General features: G+C 43.8%; 2 protein-coding genes across 5 annotated transcripts in view; one reads left to right on the top strand and one right to left on the bottom strand.

Annotated features, from left to right (window-relative positions):
* The first annotated feature begins 896 nt into the window (after window positions 1-896).
* On the top strand, window positions 897-23,382 carry zranb1b (zinc finger, RAN-binding domain containing 1b). Its single transcript, XM_071911675.2, has 10 exons — window positions 897-1,209; window positions 2,793-3,860; window positions 9,042-9,229; window positions 11,568-11,721; window positions 13,028-13,099; window positions 13,919-14,117; window positions 17,369-17,489; window positions 18,004-18,133; window positions 20,622-20,851; window positions 21,386-23,382. Exons 2-10 carry the CDS (start codon window positions 2,888-2,890, stop codon window positions 21,602-21,604), a joined length of 2,286 nt encoding a protein of 761 aa, XP_071767776.1. The 5' UTR covers window positions 897-1,209; window positions 2,793-2,887; the 3' UTR covers window positions 21,605-23,382.
* Window positions 23,383-23,884: 502 nt separating this feature from the next.
* The window catches only part of ctbp2a (C-terminal binding protein 2a), a 41,041-nt gene continuing 38,301 nt past the window's right edge, over window positions 23,885-26,624 (bottom strand). For 3 of the 4 annotated variants that reach the window (XM_078288815.1, XM_078288812.1, XM_078288813.1), the window contains exon 9: window positions 23,885-25,718. In XM_078288815.1, the coding sequence (XP_078144941.1) occupies window positions 25,535-25,718 (184 nt within the window). In that variant the 3' untranslated portion in view covers window positions 23,885-25,534. The remainder of the gene's footprint in view (window positions 25,719-26,624) is intronic. The other variant, XM_078288814.1, reaches the window with a different exon arrangement.

The raw sequence follows: 26,624 nt of genomic DNA, 5'->3' as shown, positions 1-26,624 counted from the left end.
GTCTTTGTTGTTTTATTCAGGTCAATTGAGTATTCTAGTAAGTGTGGAAGTGGTTTGTGCACACTAAAAATTAGAATGTATAGGTTTGCTTTCATGCCCTTGTTTTTGAAACCAAAAGTGGAGGAGAACTTAAGTGTTTTGTGTATTAATAACCGAGCATAAATTAATAACAACACCATAAACCCTGTAAAATGACGGTAGTATTGCTTCTGCCATCTCTACTTGCAGGCATTGGTAGGGACTGGCAGTGCAAAGAAGTGTGCAGTGAGTGGTCGTGTAATGACGTCACATCGAAGTGGGACGGGCTTTCCTGTAAACAAATAAAGAGTTGCATCCATACAGAAATATACTGTTATTACATGTCCACTTTAACAAATGCCTCGGGTAATTTATTCGTTTAACTATGTAGTAAAATCTAGCAACGGCTCTCGGTGTGTTATGATGCACGTCAGTTGAGTTATTAATTCAGCGTTGGGAACTGCTGCTCAAGCTGTCATGTATTACTGCAGACTGCTTGCTGCAGTATTTTTACGATGACATCACCCCTTATCCCCTTTGAGGAGATACCACGAGGTTGCTTGCCAAAGATGCAACAAATCACGATGCTCGAGAACAAAAACACGTTTGTACTGCAGCTGTCCGGGTTCCTTGAATAGGAGAAAAGATTCCTGAAACTGAATTGCAGTTATTATTGTAACATCCGAGACAGTTTTGATGAAACCTTTTAACAGTTGGGAATGAGAGACGTAGAATCTGATAGGTCAGTGTGAAGGGATACAGAAAAACGAACCAATCGGCTTGGCCGGCAGATTCAGGTGGTAAATCCTGCCTCTGACTAACACAGGACCGAGGGCTATCTGCTCCGTAGTGTGTTTTTTAGCCCTGCCTAGCCTACCTCGCTTGTTTCCCTTGTGCCGCCATTAAAGACCGTCAGCTCGGTGTTTGGGAATCGGGATAAAAAATGATTTAAAGCTTCAAAGTAGACTGCTGAGGGACTAGGGGGGGTTGTCGCTCCGTTGTGTGGACTCTAACTCCCAGCTAAACGGAGCCCCACAAACGTAAATATGCGGCTATCGACCAAGTGAGAGAAGCCTGACTTCGGGACTCACGGAGGAGGATTGGATTGGGTTTCTTTGGGGGGAGGTCGGGGAAGCTCTGTTTGTTGTGGTTGCGCTGGGAACTGAGGAGTGTAAACACAGGAAGGCAAAGGTAAGGCCACGGATTGGATTTAACTGACCATCTTGTGTTTCGTAGATTTGACAAGGGCCTCTCAACCGATTACCAACGGAGAAAAGCAAAACATAATCTTGTAACATTAGCGAGCAACCCGCTAGCTAGCTGGCTGTAATTCCTGTCTGGCAACCGAACGAAAGTAGCTAACGTTAGTTGTCATGTCAGCTAGCTCGCTCCATGGAGCTATTACGTTAACACGCTATCGCTAGTTAGGTAAGTAACGTTAACGTTAGCTGAAAACCAACACAAGAAAGTCGACGACCATCTATGTGAATTAACGTTAAAATTTGCGCATATTGTAGTTTATTTTAGACAGTGTCACGAATGTTATGAATTAACGCAACAGCTTGCTACATTATCAGAACAATGCTCAGCTAACGTTAACCAGTAGGACGCGATTTGTGTGTAAACATGGCAAGGTCTCTGTGTGGTCAGTATTTTTTGGTCGAAGTTAATCTTGCCAGCAAAAAGAGCAACTCTGGGGGTCGTGTCTCACGACTGTGTTGACGTTATGTTGGTAAACTTAGAGGCGTGGTGTAAACACAGTTGCACTATCAATAACTCATCTAGGCTGAGCTGTGGTAGCAAGCTAACGTCAACGGTTAGCTAGTTCGCTAACCCAAGTAAGTTTAAACATGTCACTTTGCGTCCATACGTTTCCACAGTTAGGATTACCAGCCTCTTATTCACACCAGGTGGCCTTTATAAACAGCACACACAGTATAGTTTGCTAAGTTAGCACTCTTGTTAGCAAATAATATTCGCTACAGATATGTGATTAATTTTGCTCTGTCAGAAAGTCTTCCATCAAATGGTTTTGTAAGACCTTGTCTGTAGACAGTAGAGCGCACAGGCACTCTTGGTTTGAATAATTAAATTTCATATGTATGTAAGAGGCTCTGGGGCGAATTCAATCTCAATGCATCGGTAAGGGTCTTTACCGGTCACGCGCCTCACTGTTAGGTGTCTGGTTTCATCTGCCCTTGTCTCCTGTTACCCAGCTCGGTTGTATGGCACATTTCCTTGGTATCTGTAACTTGTGTGTTTAAAGGCAGTGTCAGTTTTTACAGGGCATAGAAGCTCAGTATTGCGTTGCAGGCTAGGCATCTTTGTCCTGGCACCTTGCTTTGTGAGGCTCAGCTGCACACAAAAGACTCCCTCTCGCTGGCTTTGATTTACTTTGCCACACATTAGTACCGGGTCAAGAGTACACAGCACTGTAGCTTTCTGAGCAGGGTTGACATGAACGCGGGTGCTACATTAGTCTTGCTGTATTTCCCTTACTGGGCTTGCCAGACAGTGTTTGACAATGAATGACCCAGAGGTTGAGCTGCACAGGTGGCGGTAGTGAAGCACGCTTTGTTTTGGTTTTTGTACTTTGTTGGAGAGGTTTACCACTGAAAACCTGGAAAATTAAGCACCCCTTCTTTTTTGTCTGAATACAGAAGCATCTCTTTGAAGTTTTTTTGTTTGTATTGTTAACCGTTATTTATTATGAGAGTACTTGGTCTTTTGCAGAAGTGTTGTGTAAAATGTCCTCTTTTCTCTCCCCACCCTAGTGTCCTGCTTGCCTGTGTGATCTCCTTAAGAGTGGAACTGCCGAGCTGAGAGCCCCTCTGAACGGCAGGAAGCCTCCCACAGCGGCGGCGCGACGATGACCGAGCTGGGTGCCAAGTGGGCCTGTGAATACTGCACATACGAGAACTGGCCCTCAGCCATCAAGTGCACCATGTGTCGTGCTCAGAGGCCCAGCGGGGGTGCCATCATCACTGAGGAGCCCTTCAAGAGCAGCCCTGGTCTGGACGCCAGTCGGCACCAGTGGGACCCTGCCAGCCTCAGCCACAGCAACAGCCCACCCCAGGGGGGTTCCAGCCTACTCATTTGTCCTGACTCCAGTGCCCGACCCCGCGTCCGCATTGCTGACGTACCCGAGACAAGTAGCAAGTGGTCCTGCCACATGTGCACCTACCTGAACTGGCCTCGTGCCATCCGTTGCACCCAGTGCCTATGCCAGAGGCAACAGGCTCAGCAGCAGCAGCATGGGCAACACCATCAAGGACATCATACCCAGCAGCCACGCAGCCCCACAGAGTCACCCCAGACCTCAGGCTCTGGATACCGCTCCGCTCCCCCGACCACCCCTACGGACCCCTGTGAGGAATATAATGACCGTAACAGGCTCAACACCCGTGCTCAGCACTGGACCTGCACTGCCTGCACTTACGAGAACTGGCCCAAGGCACTCAAGTGCGTGGTGTGCGACCATCCCAGGCCGAACAGCCTGCTGGCTGAACCTATCGAACTTGCGTCTGAGCCTGAGAGCCAGCAACCTCCCTCCATACTCAATGAGCAGGACAGGGACAATAGGAGGGGTGTTGTTGGGCTTGTGGGCGGGGTAGGAGTGGTCGGTGTGGTAGGTGGGTTAGGGGGTTGCAGCAGTAGCCAAAGGAGGTCTCCTCCGACCTCCAAACGGGAGTCGGAGGTAAACATGGACTTTCAGAGGATCGAACTGGCATCAGGGGCTGGGATCGGGAGCAAAGAGGAGCTGGAGGTGGACTTCAAAAAGTTGAAGCAGATTAAGAACAGGATGAGAAGGACTGATTGGTTGTTCCTCAATGCCTGTGCTGGTGAGTTGCAAGAAGGGATGATGTTAACTAAAAAAATATTCAACCTGTCCTCTTTGCAATTTGTTTGTTGTGAAGGTGGGTATTGAGTCACCCATATGACCCATATGACACAATGGACTAGAAACAGAGCAACACAGTGTGACTGTGAAATGGGATTTCTCAAATCATGTGTGAATGAATATTATGGCTTTAGCATCTGCAAGGTTATTAGTTGCAATCCTATTATATAGCAGAGTCCAGATGATTCTGGTTTGCCTCCTACTGATGCTGATATATGCCTAGAAATCTTCTGCAGCCAGCTAGTGAAAACCTTCCCTGCACAAGCAGCAAGCGTCCGGCCACCCACACTGTAGACTGGTGAGCTAGGAGTGGGAGGGAGCATGAGCATTCTGGGAACAGCTGGCAATTGCTTTTTTCTCACTACCATCACGCACAGCTCTTTCTCCTACCTTCACCGGGGCTGTACATAGAGTTTGTTCAACACACCCACTCAACTTCTATCGCTTTGACAGATATTCTCCTATGTTAGACTGCCCAGCACATATTTGACTGCCCAGCACATATTTGACAGCCCAGTGTAGCCATTGTGGTGACTAAGAGTTGGATGGTATTTTTCCCTGCTGCTACATCCCTCAAAGCAGAGTAATCATCCGGTCAGAAGGTCGGAGAATGCTCCCTGTAGTTAGTTAGCTGCTAGTCCTATACTGAGTCTGTTATTGCGTGTGACCCGGTGGAATCCTCTGTCTGTGTGGCTTGTTCTCTTGGGGCCAAGGCTAGTCTGGTCAGAATGTCAGTGATGTGGGTGAGTGTGATCCCTTTTAGCATATTCAAGCCGTAGCTTGGTTTATCTGATTAGATTCACCCCTCTATTTCCCCCATGTCCCTCGAAGCAGAGGAGACCCAGTCAGAGAGGATACAGTCTGAGAGGGGGTACGTAGCTTGGTTATGTTGAGGAGAGGCGGCTGAGCCTGTCCTCTGTTGCCAGGGAGGTTTCCCTGTCATTGACATACAAACATACACACACACACATACAGGCTTGTAAACAGTGGCCCCAGCGTTCTGGTGGCTGGCCTAGTTGCCGAAGGGACCTGCTGCACTAAAAATAGCTTGACTGGTGCAGCAGAAGTCAAAAATAAACAAGTCTGCACATCAGCACTGACCTTCGCCCCTGCAGTGTGGATGACCATAGCCCTATTACATACACTCAACTGGTGTTGCTTACATGTTACATGGCTGTTTGTGTGGGCATTTACTTGTTGAAACAATAATCTATTTTCAACCCAATGACCCAATGCATCACTTTCCTACACTTCGTTATTAAGCTATATGCAGATTTGTGCTCTTTTCAAAGGAGGGGCTTTCAGTAGGTTGCTTTTAAAGGCAAGCCTTAACATAGCATAGGCATAGGTTAATAATTACCCCCACACTGTAAAATTGTCTTTTATAAACATTGAATTGCATTATGTGGGAACGATTTTATGTTATGGGCCTCATCGGCCTGATCGTTCCTGAAACCTGAGGCTCTGGAGTTGTAAGTTTGATGAACCACAAGTTTCCCCTTTGACAGGCTGTTTGGTTCACTGAGAGGACTCTCACTCTCTTTAACAACCCACCCGTTTGTGTCACTGCAGGTTTATTGGCTCATCTTTTACTAGTTGAAGAGACTTTTCATTGACAGGATGAGGTGTGCTGCAAATTGCCCCTCTAGAGGGACAGAGAGAGTGTTTACATTAGATCTATGTGGTACTGCTGAATGAATGAAATAAGCAAATAATGATATTGGCTAAGTGTCAGCAAGAAGAATTAATGTGACCCAGTTTCCTGGCCCTATACTAGCCTCACCAAAAAAACATTAAATGATCATATAATGAAGAAATTATTAAGCTATATTTAGTTTCTCTGGAAGAACGTCTTTGGATTATCAAGGTTCTGCCCAGTCAGCACATCAAAAATAATAGTCAATTTAGAACAAGAGCAGTGACCTGGTCTGGGTTGTGTTTCCTACCTAGATTTAATTGATTGATAGTTTAATTGATTCATTTTCTTTACCTGCTTATTCCTGTTCAGTGTCACAGGGGTCTGGAGCATGTTCCAGCATACATGAGCGGAAGGCAGGGAAACACCCGAGACAGGTTGCCAGTCCATCACAGGGCTAATACAGCTAGACAATCACTCACACTCACATTCATACCTGCGGGCAGTTTCCTCCTGACTTGTATGTCCGTAGAATGTGGGAGGAAACCGGAGCATGGTCAGAGAAAACCCACACAGCATAGGAAGAACATGCAAACTCCACACAGAAAGGGCCAGCAAGCAAACCTGAGTCCTTTCTCTGAGGTGAAAGTGCTAACCACTGAGCCGCCGTGCCACCCCCCACCTAAATTTCTCCATTCAAATTTAGTCTACTTGGGAGAGAGACCGTGAGAGGAACTAAGACTAACTAAATTCTATAGCCTGATATTCAGACTGAATGGCTATTTCGTTACCACTTCATTATTCAGTCTGACATTTCCTCCTTGTTAGCCGTTTTCTGTGTGGGGAGTTTGATTTTCCCCGAACCAATCACTAGTGACTGACGTATCCGGCCGCTCTGATGTTATTTTCAGTTGATGCTGGGCGTATTTACTAACTTTACCAAGAATGTTGGTCGTTTTTGACAAAAATATCGTCTTTGTAAAGACAATATGTTGGTTAAGGAATGATTTCAACAAATATTATTCTGCCGAAACGCCAATGAAAAACACGTTGCACGAAACTTTAGTCCCGCCCACAAAGGTGCTGATTGGTCCGATCGTTTTTCTGATCGAGAAATCGCCGTTGAATAGAGCAACACCAGACTCTCTGAATCACTCGACAAATCTGAAGAGTGGGCAGGTCGCGATTCAGAAGTCGGGAACCAGGCAATAAATTCTATGCATTTCTGTGTGTAGCTGGCATTCAACCTCTTACTCTTCTCTGAAGAGTTTCTCTCACGTCTCACTTGTCACACGTTAGTTCTGTTGTGGAGAAAATCTGTCAGATGGTGCCAAGCCTCACAGGTTGGAAATCTGTCAAAACAATTGGGAGCTCCAGTACTAATGCATATATCGCCTTGTCAGGAAGGCAGTATTGCTGACTGTTGGTCTGGTCAGAGACTTGCTGCCGTTCCCTCCCTATACTGCCGCTGACAGCCCTGTTGAAGGGGCTTTCTTGCTAGCCTGCCCTTCGCTCAGTGATCAATCAGAGTCAAGAGCTCCTATATAAATACCAGCAGACAGGCCAGCACATATCCAGCCTTCTGTACTCCTCTTATTTCATTGATTTGTGTTCCTGTAAAAGAGAAGTTCACTCAAAATTGTTTCCCCCATAAAAGCTTCTACAAGCTGTCTATCAAATAGAGATTTGGACTGGATGGGGAAGATTAAGAGGGGCGAGGAAGGAGTTTTTGTTGGGAGCAGAGACTGTTGGCAGTGTTTGTTAGCTTGTTTTTGTAAGCCAAGTCTAGGCTAATTCATAACCGGGGTGGTCCTTTGAGTTAGCCAAACAATTTTAGGCTACTACCAGAGTAAGCACACAGGGCAGGGTAGGAAGCTTCTTTTGTCCACCTGTCACAGTGGCTGGTACATCAGCCACAGCCAAAATTTACCTGCATTTGTCTGGTGTCTGGTGTTAATATCCCGCTTTGATACAGATTACCCTCTGGTGTTCCCGAGCAATTGAAAGAATAGAATATTTACTGTGGAGGAAAAAGACCAACGTCACTTTAGCCCAATCTATTCCCTCTCATCTGTCTGTCTTGAAGTGTTTGCCTGTATGCGTATTTGCCTTTTGTATTCTCCAAAGGATCTGTGAGTACAGTACTGACTGCAGGGCTATAGGCACACCCACACTAATGGAGTGTTTTGTGGAAAGTGGTTGTGAGCCCTCTCCGTCACACTGCGCTGCTATCTTGTAGTTTCTCTCTTCATCCCTCACTGTGCTAGCCAGCTCCACATGGCACAGCAAGTCCTCCCACCCACTCCATGTCTCTCTCTCTCTCTCTCTCTCTCTCTCTCTCACTCACACACAGATTATGCAGCTAAGCATTGTGTGTGGTCTTTTGACGTGAGAACAAAAGACTAACAGTGTATAATGCTGTCTAATGTACGAGAGACTACTACATGTGCATGTATATGCTAGAAATGGAAAGAGAAATTTTGAGAAGCTTGTAGTAGCACTGAAAGTTATTCTCCACTTGGAGGTTTATTCTCCTCCAGTAGTTAATAGTTTTGGATTTATCTCACTGTTTACTGATTTGATCAGTATTTCATCTGAGGTTCATTTTATAGCCTACTCAAAGTGCATATAATATATTTCCCTTTGGTAGAGGCAATAATTGGTCTGAAACCTTAGAAAACATAGTTTTCTTTGTGTTGAGCTGATTATGTAACCGTCTACACAACTTCATTCTCAGGAGATATTCATCAGTGTATTGCTTTGGTTTAGGAATTGGTCTAAATATCCACATCTTCTAGCCTCTCAGGATAGCTCATCACTATTGCATGAACTCATCACTTCACCCTTTTTCACTCCTTACATAAAAAAACACAAAACAGTTAATGTCTGAATATCAAATGTGTGTGAGTCCATGGATGAAAAATGTTCAAGGCCATGGTTTCTAAAGTCAGTCAGTCTGTGTTCAATGGGAAGGGTTTAGTGATGGGTCGGTTTTTCTGCCAGTGATGCCTTGCTTGTAAAACTTATAGACTTGAATGCAAAAGAGGCTGTGATCTGTTTTCTAGTGTATACAAACACACTTCTCCTAGGGTTGAACTCCCTTGGTCGATAGGTCAGTTGTTTTGCTGGTATGCTGGTGGTTGACCTAAATTGCTTTGGTCAGTTAATTAGTATTTGCTCTCTCCACCAAAAAAGTAAAAAACAAAACTGCCACCAGCTCCATCTGTCTAGGCTGACACATCCATCAACCCAAATGCTAACGTCTATCTCAGCCCAAAGATAAAAAACTGATTACTAAGTGTCTCACTAATTGCCTTTTCCCCTTGACTTCAAAGTCAGTGAAGTCTTGGAGCTGTTCGAACTCCCACAGAGATTAAGCACTTTCCAATCTTTTTATTTTACACAATTTTTGGTTGGGCACAGAATGTCCTCTTTTTCTACACAGGTATTTATTAATATGACCCCTCCCCCCCTCTCTATCTATAGGTGTGGTGGAGGGTGACCTGGCGGCTGTGGAGGCCTACAAGTCGTCGGGAGGCGACATCGCACGGCAGCTAACATCAGACGAGGTGCGCCTACTGAATCGGCCCTCGGCGTTTGACGACGGCTTCACGTTGGTGCACCTAGCCATCCGCTTCCAGAGGCAGGACATGCTGGCTGTGCTGCTCACTGAGGTCAGTGGGGGCAACCAATGGATGGATAAGCCTACTCTTTCTCCCATCAAGTAGTGTCTGACATTACCTCTCCCCGTTATGGGCTGACAGAAATGGGTCCTTTCAAACTCTGATCCCATTTACGCTATGATTCCATTTAAAATCCTGATGCATTTACAAGACTCTACCCAGCCACTTTTAATAAACACTACCATGTAGATTGTAGATTACATGAGAGCTTTATTTGTCCTCAAGGAGCAAAATCATTTCCACAGTCAGCAGACATAACGAGAATATTTCACATAGTTGTAGAGGGAGAGAAAAAACAGTGGGTTATATATATTGCCAAAGACTTGGGAGGAGTTCTTGATTTATTTATTGGTGTAGCTGTCTGTGTGAGTATGTGAGTATGTGTTTGTCTCCCTGTTTTCCCAAGATGCACCCATTGGTATTTTATTTAAACCATTTCCAGTCCCACTGAGGTGTGTTGAAATGTGACCTGGTGCCCTATGTAGGAATAATCCAGATGGATCTTTAAGCTGCATTGGGGTTTGGTTGGTAGGTTTAAATGGGGCCATATGAGGCCCGCTCCCACATAGCCCCAGCACTTTGCCCAGTGTTCAGCTTAAGCCATGCACAGACTGTCTAAGCTGTATGTCAGATTTTGCAATGTGATCGAGATAGAATCTTGTGTGAGTTGAAAGCTGTTCTGCCGTCACTGTGCGATTGGTTAAAAGATGAGGCTGGGTTCTGTCAGCCAACGACACGCCAACCTGTGGTTTCAAAATGTGTTGTGGAAGCAAAAACAAGCACTTGTTATTAGCATGGCACTCTAATTTAGAGTTTCATAGCACCCCGGAGCACCCGTTAGGCATACTGCAGGAGTATGCCTCAAAATTTCTGACACTACCAGACCTTTGTCAGAGGACAGGACTGAGGACAGGACAGAGGCACTTCATCAGCCGTTTGTGACCCTGCCTCACTGAACAACCCAAGACTGCTGATCATCGTTCATGATGAAAGATTTTGTCAGCGATGTAAAAAAAAATTGTCTGGGACAGCGTAAAGATGGCAAAAAGCACACAGTGTGATTGTGGCTTTAGTTCTGTTCTTTTCGGTGTAGCCTCAGTTTGACCTCAAAACCCCACACCATAAGCATGAATCCCAACCTTGGCAAAAACTGGCCAGGACCATTCACAAGGGTGTGGCAGCTTTACAGAATGCCTCCTTTTCCTGTTCATTGTACCCAAGACGAGTGTGTAGGTTTGACTAGGCCCAAATGTCACAGCTTACTGTGTAAACCACAAACCCATCCTTTGCCCTTAACTAACCCTCTATTACTGTCCTTGAAAGGTTAGATTAAGGTATGATTACAGTAGTATTTGCTTTGCGTCAGAGATGATGCAGCTTTGTTTTGTTAACTCATTTACTGACAAAATCCTATGAGGTCGAAAGGGAGGAGTCACAAGGGAAAAGGGATAGCAGAGGGGAATGGGACTGGAATTTTGCCACACACTCATCGGCCTGTGCTTCCTTCTTTGTCTTGCTTACAGGAGGCCAGATTTAAGGAGTTATGGATTATATAATACTTTCACATCCTGGTCTCCAATGTGATAGCCTCCCCTATATACACACTGATTATGTTCTGTCTATTGATTTTGGTAAACAACTGTTATCTTGAAATGTTAAATTTCACTGGTGTGTCAATCACACTGTCTAGCAACACGGCTCACTGAGATTGTGTGTGTGCGTCTGCAATGTGCACGTTTGAGATCTCTTGCAGCTTTGCCGTCAGCACTGTGATCCCAGCTCTATGATCCCAGATTATCTGTATTCAAACCTTCCCTCGCTCTCACGCTCCATCACTGTCCCACTGTTATCCGAGGGGCCATTGAGTGTCATCCACTCAATCGAAACATGCCCCGAAAACGGCACATAGCTGAGAACTGCTGGAAGACTTCTGAAACGTTCGAACCCTTTCTGTTGTCTTAGAGATAGCCTAGATTGGATTAGTGAGTAAAGTTAGCTGTGACCTGACTGTCGTGGCAGATCACTGACTCAGCTACCTGCATGGCTTTTGTAAATATTCAGGGTCCAAAAGTGCAATAAATTCACTTCCAGCCACTTTGTTTACGTATGTGCAGTACTCAAATTGAAATTCAGCAGCTATCACTAGCTTATTGACTCTGTAAAACACTTTGTAACTTTGTTTTGAAAAGTGCTATATAGGCTATATAAAGTTTATTATTAAATATCCTCTAGCCTGCTCAGCATTGGTCTACATATAAATAAGGGTGGAAAAACACAAGCCTCACGTGTCCTTTGCTTTCCCTCTCCCTTCTTTCTTCTTTCTCTGCAGGTGTCCCAACAGGCAGCCAAGTGTATCCCGGCCATGGTGTGTCCTGAGCTAACGGAGCAGATCCGCCGTGAGGTGGCAGCCTCTCTGCACCAGCGCAAGGGAGACTTCACCTGCTACTTCCTCACGGACCTGGTCACCTTCACCCTGCCCGCAGGTCAGCCTCTCCTCGGCTTCCTCTTCAACTGAGGATGCTCCCCAGCCTATTGGAGCACGTTGAAGATGTTACATCTGGGTTTTAGGCCTATTATATCAGTGGTCACCCCTAAATATTTTCTTAATCCTCTAAAGGCAAACACTCCTAAGATAGCTGACAGTTTTTTTAGACCATGTGATTGAAAGACATTCCTAATCATACGATGCATCAGATGGTCAGATAACGGGCCTCTTAACATAAATCTTATCAGTTGAAAGCAAAAGGCTATGATCTCCAGGCAGGTTGACCAAGCCAAGTCTGTGACACGGAGGTGTCAAGATAGCACTCGGGGTAATCAGCATATCATGAATTTCCAAAGCTGTCATTGTGTAGTTTCTTTATTTTGTATCAACGGAGCCTGTTTTTCAGCTCTGTAGCTCAAGAATCCAGACTACCCGTCCCCATTGGCTTGCCAAGTGTGTGGTAGAATGCTTGTTTTGTTTACTTCTGGCATATGAAATTGCTTGTTGTTGGGATGTTGAAGAGACATAATGCTACGGTTGTCTGTTTCCAACTGCCTGGAGTTGGAGGCCAACTCTGGCTCCCTGTTTAGATATTGTTCGTGCATACTGAGTATACTAGCCCGCCAACAATGCATGTCTCTTGCTCATAACAAAATTATATTTAGCATTTTTCCAATGTCTCTGTGCAAAATATGAGAGATTGCATGCACACAATGCTATTTCTGTTGAATTTCACTGTTCGGAATAGCTATTGTGGTCTAGTCTATTGCTGGTAGCTAAGCTAAGGATTTTTGTTATGCAGAGTATTCAGCACAATGCGGACCTTGGCTTCTGGCCACTATAGAAAGCCATTCTGTTCAGTTCCACAAAGTCAATGCATTCATTTATTTTAGCTAAAGAATACGCTACTGTTGTCAAGGGCCCCGAGCACACAGAGAAAGGCAGTAGCTATTGTAGAAAGAACAAAATAAAACATGGCTTGAGTTGAAATGGACCACGGCAGAAACATTTTCTAGTTGGCCTTTTCAGTCATTTCAGTTCCAATGCAGGCCTAAGTAGAGAGTACTGCAACCACAAAACCTAATCACCTCAACCTGAAGGTGGCGTGTGCAGATCAAGTGGTTGAGATGGACTCACTTTCCTATTTGAAGCATTGCTTTTATGCCTTGCTTTTATTTCATTAAATAAAATGTTAATAAAATAAAGATTTGACCCTTTCTGCATCTGTATCTCTTCTTGTGAGCCTCTCCGATCAATTGAGTAGCTCTCACTCTTTTCTGCTCTTTTTGTTTTTTTGTTTGCAGACATCGAGGACTTGCCCCCAACAGTTCAGGAAAAACTGTTTGATGAGGTGCTGGACCGAGATGTACAGAAAGGTGGAATATTTACTACATCAACTTCATGATTTAGTGTTGTAATACCCCTTCTTGCATTCAAATGCTATTTCAGGCACTACTACTAGGGTGTGCTTGAATATAAATGCCAATTGCTCTGAGAGAAAGAAACCAGATCCAAGATGACAACGGTGGTCTGGTGGCTTGGCAAGCGGGTGGAGCCCCCTCTCATATACTATAATGGAAACGCTCCCAGATACTAACAGTGTTATGTTACAGGTCTTTTCCCCACTGCCAACAGGGTGTTCTGCTTGCCTGCTTGTCACTTTGCCAGTCAGTCTGTCTTTATCGTGTGTGCCACTTGCGCCTGCGTCAATCAGGCTAATTGAGTTTTAGGGATTTCTCTGATCCCCCCGCTGAATGATTGTATTTCCTCCCAGCCCACACACATAGACAGACACAAAAAACACATAAAAGCCAATTTTTTCCCACATTGCTCTAACTTTCCCTTTCTTAGCTGTCCTGTTTAGTTGTCTAAGCTGTTTAGCCAGGCCAAGGTGTACAGCAGTCCAATATTAGGCAAGACAGACAACCTGAGATCACCTTCATAGTTTTGTCTCACTGCTAGGACAAAGCTAGTTTGACAGGTGTGGATATAGTAGTTATTGCACTGGACCACACAGTCCTTTCAAATGCCACCACCTGTCTTGTAACTTGTAAAAAAAACAGTGGCCTCATCATCTGCCCCCCACACCGCCACCGCGTGTTTCTCTCGGTACAGTCTGTTCTCTTGAGGTCAAGCACTTAGTTCCAACTGAAGCAGCGAGTAACACCACTCAACTTGTTTTCCCTCTCGTTCAGAACTCGAAGAGGAGTCTCCCATCATCAACTGGTCTCTGGAGCTGGGGACGAGGTTAGATAGCCGACTGTACGCCCTGTGGAACCGCACGGCCGGCGACTGTCTGCTGGACTCCGTGCTGCAAGCCACCTGGGGCATCTATGACAAGGACTCAGTGCTCCGCAAGACCCTCCATGACAGCCTGCACGACTGTTCTCACTGGTGAGGCCTGGGGACCGGGGACTAGGGTTAGGGACAGGTGTTTTATACCTTTTTCACACACAACGCAGGGATATTATGGCCTATGTGGGTCCAGCAGCAGGCATGTTTACATTGTGTTCAACGTGGCTGATGACATGATGCTCCAGACACTGAACTTTCACACCCAGGTCTCAATGCTCAAACCAGGGGTTGTTTTACAGGGTCAACTTACTTGTGTTGACTCTTTCACACTGGGGTCACTAGTCCAGTATGAAAGGGATATTCGACTGGTGGTGTACCAGAGACAACTTGGAACTGGGAAGTTTCTGACCTGACAGGAGGACAGTTTTGTCACCAGAGACTTCAGGGTAGCTGCAACAAATGCACAGTACAAATTTTTAACGTCCCAGTTTAAAGTTGTGCTAGACAACTTTGCACTTTAGCAGTCCCAAATGGCAGCAGGAGATTTTTTTTTTTTTTTTTTTGAGTTCGAAACCTCATTACCCAGAAATCATGTAATGTGACACCAGAAAACTGCACCCTCCTCTGACCTAAATTTCTTCTTATAGTGGCTAGTAATGGGTGGACATGGCAGCAGGTTCAGCTGTTGTTGGTGATTCCAGCTTTCTCTCTGTGTGGAGTGCTCATTCGCTGTTGTTTAGGAGAAAGTTTTGTATTTCGCTGTTAATTTTGTTTTGTCTCTTCCTGTGTGCAGAGAAGATTTGGGGCATGCTCTTCTCTGTCAGAGCCCAAATATGTGATTTAGAGCGATGAGACAGGTGTATTTTTTGCCTTGTGCAGCTTTAGGCTACCGTGACAAAACTTCCATGTCCCTTTTTATCCTCATACTTTAGGCATTCAGCTGACACTGTTACCCAGAGCAACTTGCAATAAGTGAGCAGGCAGGGGTTCAGTGTCTTGCTCAAGGACACTTTGACAGTACACATGTTTCAGGGAATGTGACATTTCGGTATTGGGATGCTCTCTTTGACCAGTAGACTATCCTAACTCCCCTTCTGTCTCGGAGGTCAGAAACTTAATTTTCGAGAGTCTGAAGTTGCATGTTGCTTTTGTTTAGCATTGCATGACTATATTGGGGATTTGGACATTGATTGATTGATTGATTGACTTTATTGTCCACCTCAGTGGAAATTTGTCTTTGGCTTCTCCCAAAGTACAACAAGAGTACATACATTACGCATAGCACAACACACCATTAAAACATACAAATATACAACATACAATAGTGCAAATGGGCAGGTAGCAGCAAATAGGTTATATAAATAATACCAGAGAGCAAATCTTATAAAATACAAGTGTTCCCTGATACAATCATTCTGTGTTCAATGCCTGTATGGCATAGGGAATAAAAGACTTGACCCTGAATTGACGGCCAGACGGGAGCAGCTCAAACTCTGAGTGTAGTGGGTGTGAGGTATCTGCAGTTATATGTTTAGCCTTCCTGTGTACAGCACTGTCAAATATATTGCAAAGTTGTTTTTGTGACTTGCCAATCACCTTCCCTGCAATGTTAACAATTTTGGAGAGCTTGTTTTTGCTCTATACACTCAAGTTGCCGTACCAAGCTGTTATGATAAGATGCTTTCAACCAGGCTCCTGTATGCTATTTCAAGTATGTGTTGGCTAACGCCAAAGCTCCTCAGCTTCCTGATTAAAAACAATCGCTGGTTGGCTCTCTTAAAAATGCTCTCTGAGTTCTCATTAAAAGTTAGGGTCTGATCAATGATTGTGCCCAAGTACTTAAAATGTTTTACTTCTTCTACAGGCTGGTTATTGAGTATGACAGGGAGGATGTTACTGGTTCCCCTTGGTTTTGTTTGTATTATAAGTTCTTTTGTTTTGGCCACATTCATTTCCAGTTTACTTGCCCGACACCAGTCCTGCAGTACAGTGACCTGGCTAAAGTAAGCCTCCTCATGTATGGCATTGTCTTTCAGGAAAAGGCCAACAAGGGCCATATCATCAGCATATTTGAACAGCTTGACATTACTGCTGTGAACAGTCATTTCATTTGTGTAAATGGAAAACAGCAGTGGTGACAGCACACAGCCTTGTGGTGCCCCAGTGTTTAAAACAAGCTTGTCTGAGTAGACCCCGTTCATCAAAACTCTCTGCGGGCGGTCAGTTAGAAAGCTTCTAATCCAATGAATGAGACCACCATTCACGTTCATCTTAAAAAGTCTTTCTAAAAGAGTGTCAATTTGCAAAGTGTTAAAAGCAGAGCTAAAATCAATGAAAAGAACATGAGCAAATGATTTTGATTGTTGTAGGTGTCTAGCTATTTGGTTCACTATAGTGAGAGTCGCGTCCTCTGTCCCCCTGTGCGATTTGATTCCCGACAGGACATAAGATGGGTGCTGACTACTCTCTCCATACACTTAGCTAAAAGTGGGGTGAGTGCGACTGGTCTAAAATCTTTAAAAGATGTTGCTCCAGAGACTTTAGGCACAGGTCTTATTGTGGATTTTTTCCATGAGTTTGGGAAAATACAACCGTTAAGCAGAGTCTGAAACAACTGAGTGACAACCCCTTTAAGCTGGTGAGAACATACTTTAAGCACCCTTCCTCTTAGACCATCAGGCCCAGGGGCTTTGTTGGGTCTGATTTTGGAGAGACACGTGGCTATTTCTCTCTCAGATAGCTGAATAGGTTCATAGCTACCTATCTGATTGCAGATAGTACTGCAGCCTGTTCTTGGGTCTCTCACATCATACCTTCCATAGTAGATGTTTAGGTCATTAACAAATTCACCACAGTCTGCCATATTCACACTTTGCTTTTTCCTTTCCCTGCCCATCATTGGGCAGGGAAAGGACATGTAGTTTAGAGGTTGGGATATAGTGCCGGAGTCCAAGGTTGGGATTGCAGGTTTATACTGAGGACTGAGACTATCGTCTGGGACTGAGAGACTTAGACTAGAGCATTAGTCTGGTTTGAGAAGACAGAATTCTGAGGGGATTTATACAAACTCCTGCTCTAGTTTCAAGTTGGAAGCACAGACAAAACATAAGCCCCGAGACTGATTGTATGTGTAAGTAATAGCCTTGTCTGACTCATGTCTTGCCCTAAGAGATTGGGGTTTTTCAGTGAGAAAATTACTGTTTAGATATGTTGAGTAATTGCCATCCACCCTAAAACCACAACAGAGATGGAGGAATGTGGCGAATACAAGTCACTTGCCTGTCTGCACAGGGAGGTCAAACAGTGTCACTGACAAAAGTGTGTGTGTGTGGTTATTGTCTGGTCTGCAGGTTTTACACACGCTGGAAGGAGTGGGAGTCGTGGTATTCCCAGAGTTTCGGCCTGCACTTTTCACTCCGAGAGGAACAGTGGCAGGAAGACTGGGCTTTCATCCTCTCACTGGCTAGTCAGGTACGTGCACATGAACGTAAGCACGCATGCAAACACACACTCTTAAATAGGGAGGACAGGAGCTTTATGTCAACAATGTAATGTGCTAAAATGTGACACGCTAATGATGTATGAATTATGCAAGAAGCTATACTGCTCTTGGCATAGTATAGGAAAACCTGTAAAGCCCTTTGAAAGTGCATCCTGCATATCATCAGCACTTCACTGCTGTTCAACCATTATTCTCACTCACCACAGTAACTGGTAACAGAGGGCACTAATTTCAAGCCTTGTGCGGCTTGTAACAACAAAGGCTGTGGGCGGGCTGTCATTATATCCCATGGGGTGTGTGAAAGTACAGTAATTGTGTTGTTTTTTTATTTTTTAAGAATTTGGCTGTGAGTACGCTGGGGGAACTTTGCAGAGGGAATGGATGGAATTCAAGAATCTTGCCTAATTCCTCCCTTTGTAGTTTCACCGCCCCCGGGTTTTCATTCTGTGCCTTTTTTCATCTGTGTTGTATTTTCTCTTGCAGCCAGGGGCCAGCTTGGAGCAGACCCACATTTTCGTTCTTGCACACATACTTCGTAGGCCAATCATCGTCTACGGAGTGAAGTATTACAAAAGTTTCCGTGGCGAAACACTCGGGTACACCCGTTTTCAAGGTGAGCATCTTGTGTTTGCTTTACACGGGGATAGCTGCAGTGGGACTGTTTGGCCTAATATGGTTCTGATCAGATATTGTTCACTGTGGTGTCTGTACATGGGAGAGAGGTGTTTACATCAGGGATGAGTGCAGTAGTTGTGTTCTGCAGCTCCTCTCCACTGGGCCTAGAAATACTTGACTCCCATTGTGAAGTAGTTCAAGCTTGCATGTGTCTGCATAACTGACATAGCTGGCATTCTGTCTCTCTTTCCTAGTAGAACTCATCTGGCAGTAAGTACAACATATATCAGTGCAGTGACTTTCATTTAAGGGGCGTTTTAGTATCGCATGACTCAATATTACATGTTTCTGCTAAAGCTACTTCAGCACACACCAGTCAAAGAATACTGCTAAAAAACACTCCCCTTCCAGGAGTGCATTGCAATGCAGGACCATGTTCCATGTGCACATCCACATGAATTTGAACACATGCAAACCATCACAACCCGAGTCATCCAATCCAATAAGTGCAGAGAGCGGGGTCCACCTTTAAGTCTCCCAGTAAAAACAGTCTGGCTTTAATTTGCCTGCTGAGTGAGCCTGTGTAGGGGATGATGAAAGTGCTCTGTAAGGGCCGGCCGCTTGTGGTAATGCCTGCCTGATGGAAGAATGATTTACTGTTGCCAGGGGCCGGAGTAAAAGACAGAGGGGAAGACTTGCATATGGGCGCCTATGGAGAGGGGAGGGGCAGAAAGCTAGGTGAACCCAGTAAAAACACAATGGTAGACTGTTATGAGAGAGACTGGAGGAGAGAGTAGCTGTTGTAGAGACCGCCCAACTGTGGTTTCAGTTACAGTGGTAGTCATGAGGTGTGTACTGCTTTGTGTATTATGGAACTGAAGAAATGGGAAACGCCAATACAGTCTGTGTTGTGTTTGGCAAATTGCTTGTAGCATAACCAGCGTTCGTCTCGTTCCGTAGACTTGGACGTCAGTGTGTTATGACACTTCTCACTTCTCTTTTCTCCTCCTTATCCATCAGTCCCCTTTAATAGTCCCTTTTCTCTGACAATTTAGTTTTCCTCTTTCCTCATACTATTGATTTTGCCTCCACTCTAACCCAAGATCTGCTCCGTTCTCCTTGCTACCATTTTGATGGTTTGGTGCAAAAGGGGCGTATGTGACATTTTGGCCGGAAATTATTTATATATAATTGGAAAGCTTAAATAAAGGGGAAAAACAAAAAGACTCAAGTGAAAACCCTACAATGTTTGGTGCAACAAGGGCATAATAACACTTAGCTACGCCCCTTCCATTCTGAAGAAAACTTTATAATGATCTGTACTTACGCCCTCTTTGCACTGAGTGACGAGTATGGCTACACAGCAATGCTAAAGCTGCTAAAATGTCACACAAAAGAAGATGCAGAGCAGATTTTTGAGATTTGCATATTTGCACTGAGAAGCAGATTTTCCAGTTATTCTTTTCCAGCACAACTGGCACTAGCTCATAACAATCATGCTAACTTGAGCAGGCCAAAGGTGAATTAATTATAATTATTTTGAATTCATTCATGGTATAAATGAACCCATCCACTATTTCTAACTGTAATCAATATGTCATCAATCTGCTTATTTAAGAACTTGGATGGGGGAATCTGGACACATAGGCCTAACCAATGTAAATTACACAACAATGCTAATATTACCATGTCATTACATTAACATTGATTATGTAACTTCAAATGAATTTTAAGCACTCGTGTCTTATGTTCTTGACTCGTTTTGAATCACATTGCATGACAAGGATTATAGTGTAATATGATACCTTGTCTGTATTGTTCATTTTTATTGATTACTAGACATTTCACTTTATTCAACACATACAGTGATAACTTGTGATGCTGCATAGATCATTTTAGCATACCATGAACAACTTATAACGTATACAGTCAAGTTATATAGTCTTAGTTATTCTTTTATTTACGTTTGATCCACCTTGAGGATTTATTACAGCAAAATTTTGTTAATATAATGAACATGACTGACTGATCACAATCAAATTCTACAAATCTCTGTTGTGTCACTTGCAATGCAAAAAGAGATATGTTGGTGTGAAAAAGTTTTTAGGTCCCTACTAACTTTTAATGTTGACTTTTTAAATAACAAATAGGTTTATATGGAATATCAGTTTTCTGAATCTTGATCTCTGTAAAAGCCTGAATGGTTCTTACGCTTTGATTAAAAATGATGAAATCATCTTTTGTTTTTGCTCTCCTGGAAAATTAGGAAAATGTCACATACGTTTCTTTTGCTCAAACCCCTCCATTTAACAAATAGGTTTATATGGAATATCAGTTTTCTGAATCTTAATCTCTGTAAAAGCATGAATGGTACTTACGTTTTGATTAAAAAAAATCATTTACACTTTTGTTTTTGCTCTCCTGGAAAATGTCTCTTTTGCTCTAAACCCTTGATTTGTCTTTCTCCCCTCCCCCTCTCCCTCCAGGTGTGTACTTGCCCCTGCTGTGGGAGCAGAGTTTCTGCTGGAAGAGCCCCATCGCTCTGGGCTACACGCGGGGACACTTCTCAGCACTGGTGGCCATGGAGAACGACGGCTTCGACAATCGCGGCGCGGGCGCCAACCTCAACACGGACGACGACGTCACCGTCACATTCCTGCCGCTGGTCGACAGCGAGAGGAAGCTGCTTCACATTCACTTCCTCTCAGCACAGGAGGTAAGGGCCCCCGCGGTGTCTGGGCATCGCCAGTCTTTATTTGTTCGTTGTGAAAATTCTCTGCTGATGGTTTGGTCAGAGCAAATTTTGTATTATTTTTGCTCATGATTTGATAGATCAGTGTGTTTACTGAAGGAAGAGAGGAGAGAATGATCGATGGTGATTCATATGAGCATAAACTTATTTTGATGTGCAAGTGATTTTTTCAGAAACACCATCTGTGACAAGACTACTTTATAGGTTGCAAACATAATAGATTGGTGGTTCAAGATGAGTATGCTCAGTCTTAAATCTAGACCTGTCAATGAGAAGCTCCTATACAATTATGTTGGTATAAAGTTAGGATTCAGCAGTATAAGCCTGTCTATAGCTAATGATGATAAATACAATGTTTTTGATTTGTTTTTGACACCATATGTCCGGACTAGTGATATGTCTCCCTCTGATGGTCATATGTAATGAGATGTAACAGCGCCCTCCCTCCCTTTGCTTTCTCTCTCCCTCCTCCCCCCTCCTTCTCCCCCCCCCCATCAGATGGGTAATGAGGAGCAACAGGAGAAGCTGCTGCGGGAGTGGCTGGACTGCTGCGTGACAGAGGGCGGCGTTCTGGTGGCGCTCCAGAAGAGCTCGCGCCGCCGCAACCACCCCCTGGTTACCCAGATGGTGGAGAAGTGGCTGGACGGCTACCGGCAGATCCGCCCCTGTGCCTCTCTCTCCGACGGCGAGGAGGAGGAGGACGACGAGGACGAGTGACAAAACTGGAGCGGGGGAGGCGGTCCGCGGGGGCAGGACTCTTCCCCCTCTCCCACGCAGTTTTTCTTTGTTTTTTTGTTTTTTGTTTTTTCCTTTCCTGACACGGACAAACTGTGAAAGCCTTCAGGAGAGGACAGGGAACCACAAGCCCCCACCCACCTCCCACTTCTGGCAGAAGACATTTGCTACCGTTCTAGCACACACACACACCGGCACTCTTACATACACGTAAAACGCATTCAACACATCACCCGGACAAACCCGAGACTGACAAAGAAACTCCACTGCTGCAAACACGGATCTGGGGATGACGGAGAAATAAAGGATCATAGTTTACGAATGCTAATGACCTTTTGATTTGTTTTGGTTTTCAAATGTAAAAAAAAGGAGTCTTTATCCATAGATGTAAATGCATGTGGTTGTTTAAAAAAAAAAAAGAAGTATAAGGAAATATACCAGCATCGATTCAAATCAACACTTTATATCAGTTTATTATGGGCACTGACAAAAGCACACTTCCAAATTACTGTTCTTTTTTGATGTTTTTTCCAGTTGTAAAAGAGTTGGCTTGTTTAGCTTTTTGTTTTTGGATGGGCAGGGATAAAGCCAATATCATATCTTTGGGTCAGGAGGCCCTTTGGAAAACCAGAGATTGTGTAATAATAAATATGACTTTAATCCTTATTACTAAGCACTGCACATTTATTAAAAAACAAATTTCTATATAAATATAATTGCTTGAATAAAGGTCATATATGAAGCTCTTGAAAGGGAGGTTTTCCTTCTTCAAGTCAAAGCTACAGTCACTAAGGTTTAGCACACAGATCATTCATGTTGGATCTTTAGTTTACCTTTTTCCAGACTGGTTGGAATGAAAAGTTGTGTGTGTGGGTGTGTGTTTTTTCTTCTCCAAACCTATTCTACATATTTATTGTTTGGGAACTTATTTGAGTTAATAAGAGCTTTGATTCTCTGTATATTGTTTTTTTTTTTTCCTTTTTGTGGTTTTGTCATTTATTCTTTCAATCTTGATGAAGACATTTTATGTTGCACAGAAACATTCTTGCTGTGAGGAAAGAAACAACCACGACCATCAGTGAAAAGTTTACTTCTGTTGTTGCGTGTGATTTTAGTACCTCATTTGGATGTTTAAAATCTGGTGCTTTCTTTGCAGGTGCGTGTGAGAGTGAGACGCATTCATTGTCGGCATAAACCCAGAGTCACACTTGTCTCGTCGTTATCTCCTGCTTCCTCTTTGTCCCTTTATTCCTATAGTATATGTTGTCAAGTTCACCCTCATGGTACATGTCAGTTCTCCTCTGTAATGCCTGTTTCTTGTCCTTAGCCTATGTGAAACCATCTTTAAGTTTTGATTAAGGTCTTTGTGAGAGACTGCAACATATAAAACCAAAGTTGAAAAAAAATACCCACGAGTTGTCAATACTTTTTTGCCGTGAATGATGTTTTCATTGGTTTTTCTTGCCATTGCGTACTGTAACCTCTTTTTTGTGTGTTTCATTCTAGTCATACACATGTTTTGAGCATCACCTGTATGTTGCTTTGTATTTATGCAATAGTTGCAGCTGTGACTATGATGGTTTGTGGATTTAGGCCTGACCTCACTATACAGAGTGTATCACAAAGGACAGGCGAAATAAGGAAAAAATAAAGGAAAACCTTTTTGAATGTCCAACTAAAATGTTTCCTCTCTGATTTTCCTTGGATACCAATGATGTGCTGTATGTTTCAATGGTAATTCAGTAAAATACACCCGTTTTCAAAGGAAGTCAGCAGTAAAAGCTGGCTAACTATGCCATTTTAATAGTTTTCTGTCTTTGGTGTGGCCATTAGATTCACAATAAATGAATCATTTATATAATAAGCTATATCTTTTATCTTTACAAGATCAAATATCAGACTACAATGAGCTACAAGTTTCTAAACTGACAACCTTCATCTGGGTTTGTAGCAGCCTCTAGTGGACAATACATTTTCTCAATAAAAAAGGGTCAATTGAAGGTTATGGAGTTATAGAGTTGTGGACAGAAATCTCCATAAATATTGTACACACAGAGCATGTAATTAATATAAATGAGGATAGTTTAGAGAATTCTGTCCTGCAAAAACCTCACATCGCCTGTTAAATGTGTTTTTGATGTTTTCCAATAGACCAACAACATCTGTTACACTGCGGTGAAACTGCAGTCAAAGCTTTGCCTATGAATTACAACGGAAGCGGAGTATTCCTTTATCCCCACAAACTTTCCACAGAGCCTGTCATTAGAACAGTATGTTTTATTTATTGTTTTCAGCTGCACTGTATGCTATATGTTCACCTTGTACAAGAAACAAATACAAATACTCACACTAAAAACCAAACAATCTGCTAGCAGCCTTCTCTTGCTAACGTCACGGGTCTAGAGGGATGGATGTTGCCGCTGCTCACTGAGGGCGCGATGCCTCCGAGAGCTGCAGCTGGCTTTCATTAGAGCAGAAAACAAAGAAGAAACTATAAGGAGGAGAGGGCGGTTCACATAAGACTATGATTATAAGAACATTTAACAAGGCAATACAAATCTAACAGGACTGCAAAACCTTGAACATCAAAAAACATACGTTTGATATATAAAAAATACCACAATGGAGAAATAGGTGGAGACATGAAAAGCAATAATCCAGACTTTTTTTTTGTGTGTGTTTCTGTTCTGATTCGGACAGATTTGGGGGAGAAAAGATACATCTGACAAAAGTTAGTTGTTTTTTTTTCCTGAGTCAGTAAGAGATTTTACTCTTTTGTTTTTTCCAAACCCTTTCCTACCTGACTGGCTGGCTAGCTGGTGCTGCAATGTAGGTCCTTTGGATGTGGACAGATAATATTTTAGGTGGCGTTCTCCTAATAACAACCAAATGCTATAAGTACTTCAGTTCAATTCAATAGAGTCTGATAAATCACAACAGCAATATTTACTTGAGGTGACTATCACTCAACATACAATATAAATCTAACTACGAATGGCAGTCCTTGTTTCACTTACTGTTTTTTTTTCTCTTTTTGGTTTAAAAGGGCAATTTATTTCATAGGCCAAAATATTCTCCCTGGATCTGGAAACCACATCTATCGCCCCACATCTTTTCTTTACATTCAGGGGCCACCAGCTAAGACAGTGAGAAACGAGCAAAGATGGGGTCCAGATTTCTATGGAGACTGCTGACGCCACTGGTGACATCAGCTGACTTTTCCTAACTGTCTGCTAAATATATGTGTAACTTTAAATCCATTCATTTTCTCACACCGAGGAACAGAAAGACAGATATCATTCACTTGCAACAGGGACACAGAATATAAGATAAACAGAAGTAAAAAAAAACAAAAAAAACAACAAACGATAACACAGACACATTTGCGCTGAAATGGGTGAAATGGATGGGGAAGGAGGGGGAAAGGAGGCTTGTCCTGTAATATATGAAGTCATTGTCCTTCCAAGCGCTCCCTTTGGTAGGTAAGCCAGGCAGGATGGGCGGGGCGGGATGTCCGTCCTGCACGCGGTATCGTCAACGTGTCCCACAACTCAGGAGGAACCTCCTGGTAAAATGTTCCGAAAAAACTAAAGAGATCAAAACAAGAGTATCACTTAAACCAAAGAAAAACAAAAAAAGATAACAGATAGGGGGAAAAAATGTCAGATCTTCTGCGCATGAGTTCGACGGTCAGTCCCCACCTTGAGAGTGGCAGCGCATGTGTGTGATACCCACTTGTCCTCACTTGGGTTTGGTTGTTTCATACAAAAAAAAAAGTGTGAAACGTTGGCCGGCAGGCAGTCTGCTGGTAGTTTCAGATGGCTAGGTCAAGCGTATAGTTGGATGGTTGTGTTGGTAGGTTGCTGGGTATAGTATACATGGGTATTAGCCCCCTGCTCGGCTTCAGCAGTCCTACGGCTCGGTCATGTGCTCTCTCATGGGGTCTCCGTGTTTGGAGGGTTGGTTGGGGGAGGGGGCCTGTGAGGGATGGGTGCCGGAGGGCAGAGCGTGGGCGATGGGCACTCCCCCGGGCACCATCCCCTCCATCGGCCCGGGAATCCCACCGGGAGCTACGCCCACCACACCAGGAGGGAACCTGCAACACGCACACAGGCACATCAACAGGCATGGCAGGAACAGCACAGCAACCAGTTCACCTGAGAGGTTCGGTCACGCAGGACGTTTTGAGATTTTGCACACTGACAAATAAAATTATTGGAAAATATCATAGTTGTGGATAATCACAGTCGTGGCAGAAACTGACATGGTGGTCACTGCCACTCTGTGAGATGGTCATTTGCCAGAATATTAAAAATATTACACTAACAATGTTTTTTCACCATAACACCCAAAAATGCTCCTGATCATTACAGTCTAAACTGGGATTTTAAATGAATTATCTAGAGACAAGTCAAGGGAATAATGTGACATCACGATTCTGAAAAGTAGTGTAACTCCAAAAAGGCAAATGAGAATTCAAAATGACCACAGAAAATGGCATGTTGCCCTTGGGAAACTCATAAACACATGGGAGCAATAAAAGATCTTGGTCTGGTGTGGTCACCAAGCGTCATCACCACGGTGTAATGAAGTGTTTACAAATGGTGCAGGGTTGAAAATGGCAAAGAGCAATTACAGCATGGAGGCAATAAAGGAGAATGTCAGGGGTCTTAATCTGGAGTGGGAGAGGACTTCAAGACAGGGAGGTGAAGAGGGTGGAATCAAACCGATATTACAGACAAAACACAGTCAGTTACTATGGGTTTTACATCCAAGCTGCATTAGATATGTTCTTTGACAAACAGCTATGGTGTGAGGTCCACATCGCAGCCACAACCCGATCCTGGAGGTCCACTCCTCCCCAAATCCCCCCACTGGCTGCCTGCGTATCTGCTTATGTGTACGTGCATCTCATATGAAATTCAAGCCCAAAGCTGGCCATTTCTCCACCTGGCCACCACTCTGTTCCTTCCCCACTCCCCAATAACGGAAGGACCTTGTC

This window comes from Centroberyx gerrardi, chromosome 15 (genome assembly GCF_048128805.1).
Source record: "Centroberyx gerrardi isolate f3 chromosome 15, fCenGer3.hap1.cur.20231027, whole genome shotgun sequence".
NCBI lineage: Eukaryota > Metazoa > Chordata > Actinopteri > Beryciformes > Berycidae > Centroberyx > Centroberyx gerrardi.
The sequence above is the reverse complement of the archived record's forward strand: the minus strand, read 5'-3'. Positions and strand labels throughout refer to the sequence as shown.

Excerpts from the sequence above, each read along its gene's own strand:
- zranb1b (XM_071911675.2), top strand. The coding sequence starts at position 2,888 with ATGACCGAGCTGGGTGCCAAGTGGGCCTGTGAATACTGCACATACGAG. Across the intron at positions 3,861-9,041 it reads GTTCCTCAATGCCTGTGCTG|GTGTGGTGGAGGGTGACCTG; the intron begins GTGAGTTGCAAG and ends CTCTATCTATAG. Across the intron at positions 17,490-18,003 it reads TCCTCTCACTGGCTAGTCAG|CCAGGGGCCAGCTTGGAGCA; the intron begins GTACGTGCACAT and ends TTTCTCTTGCAG.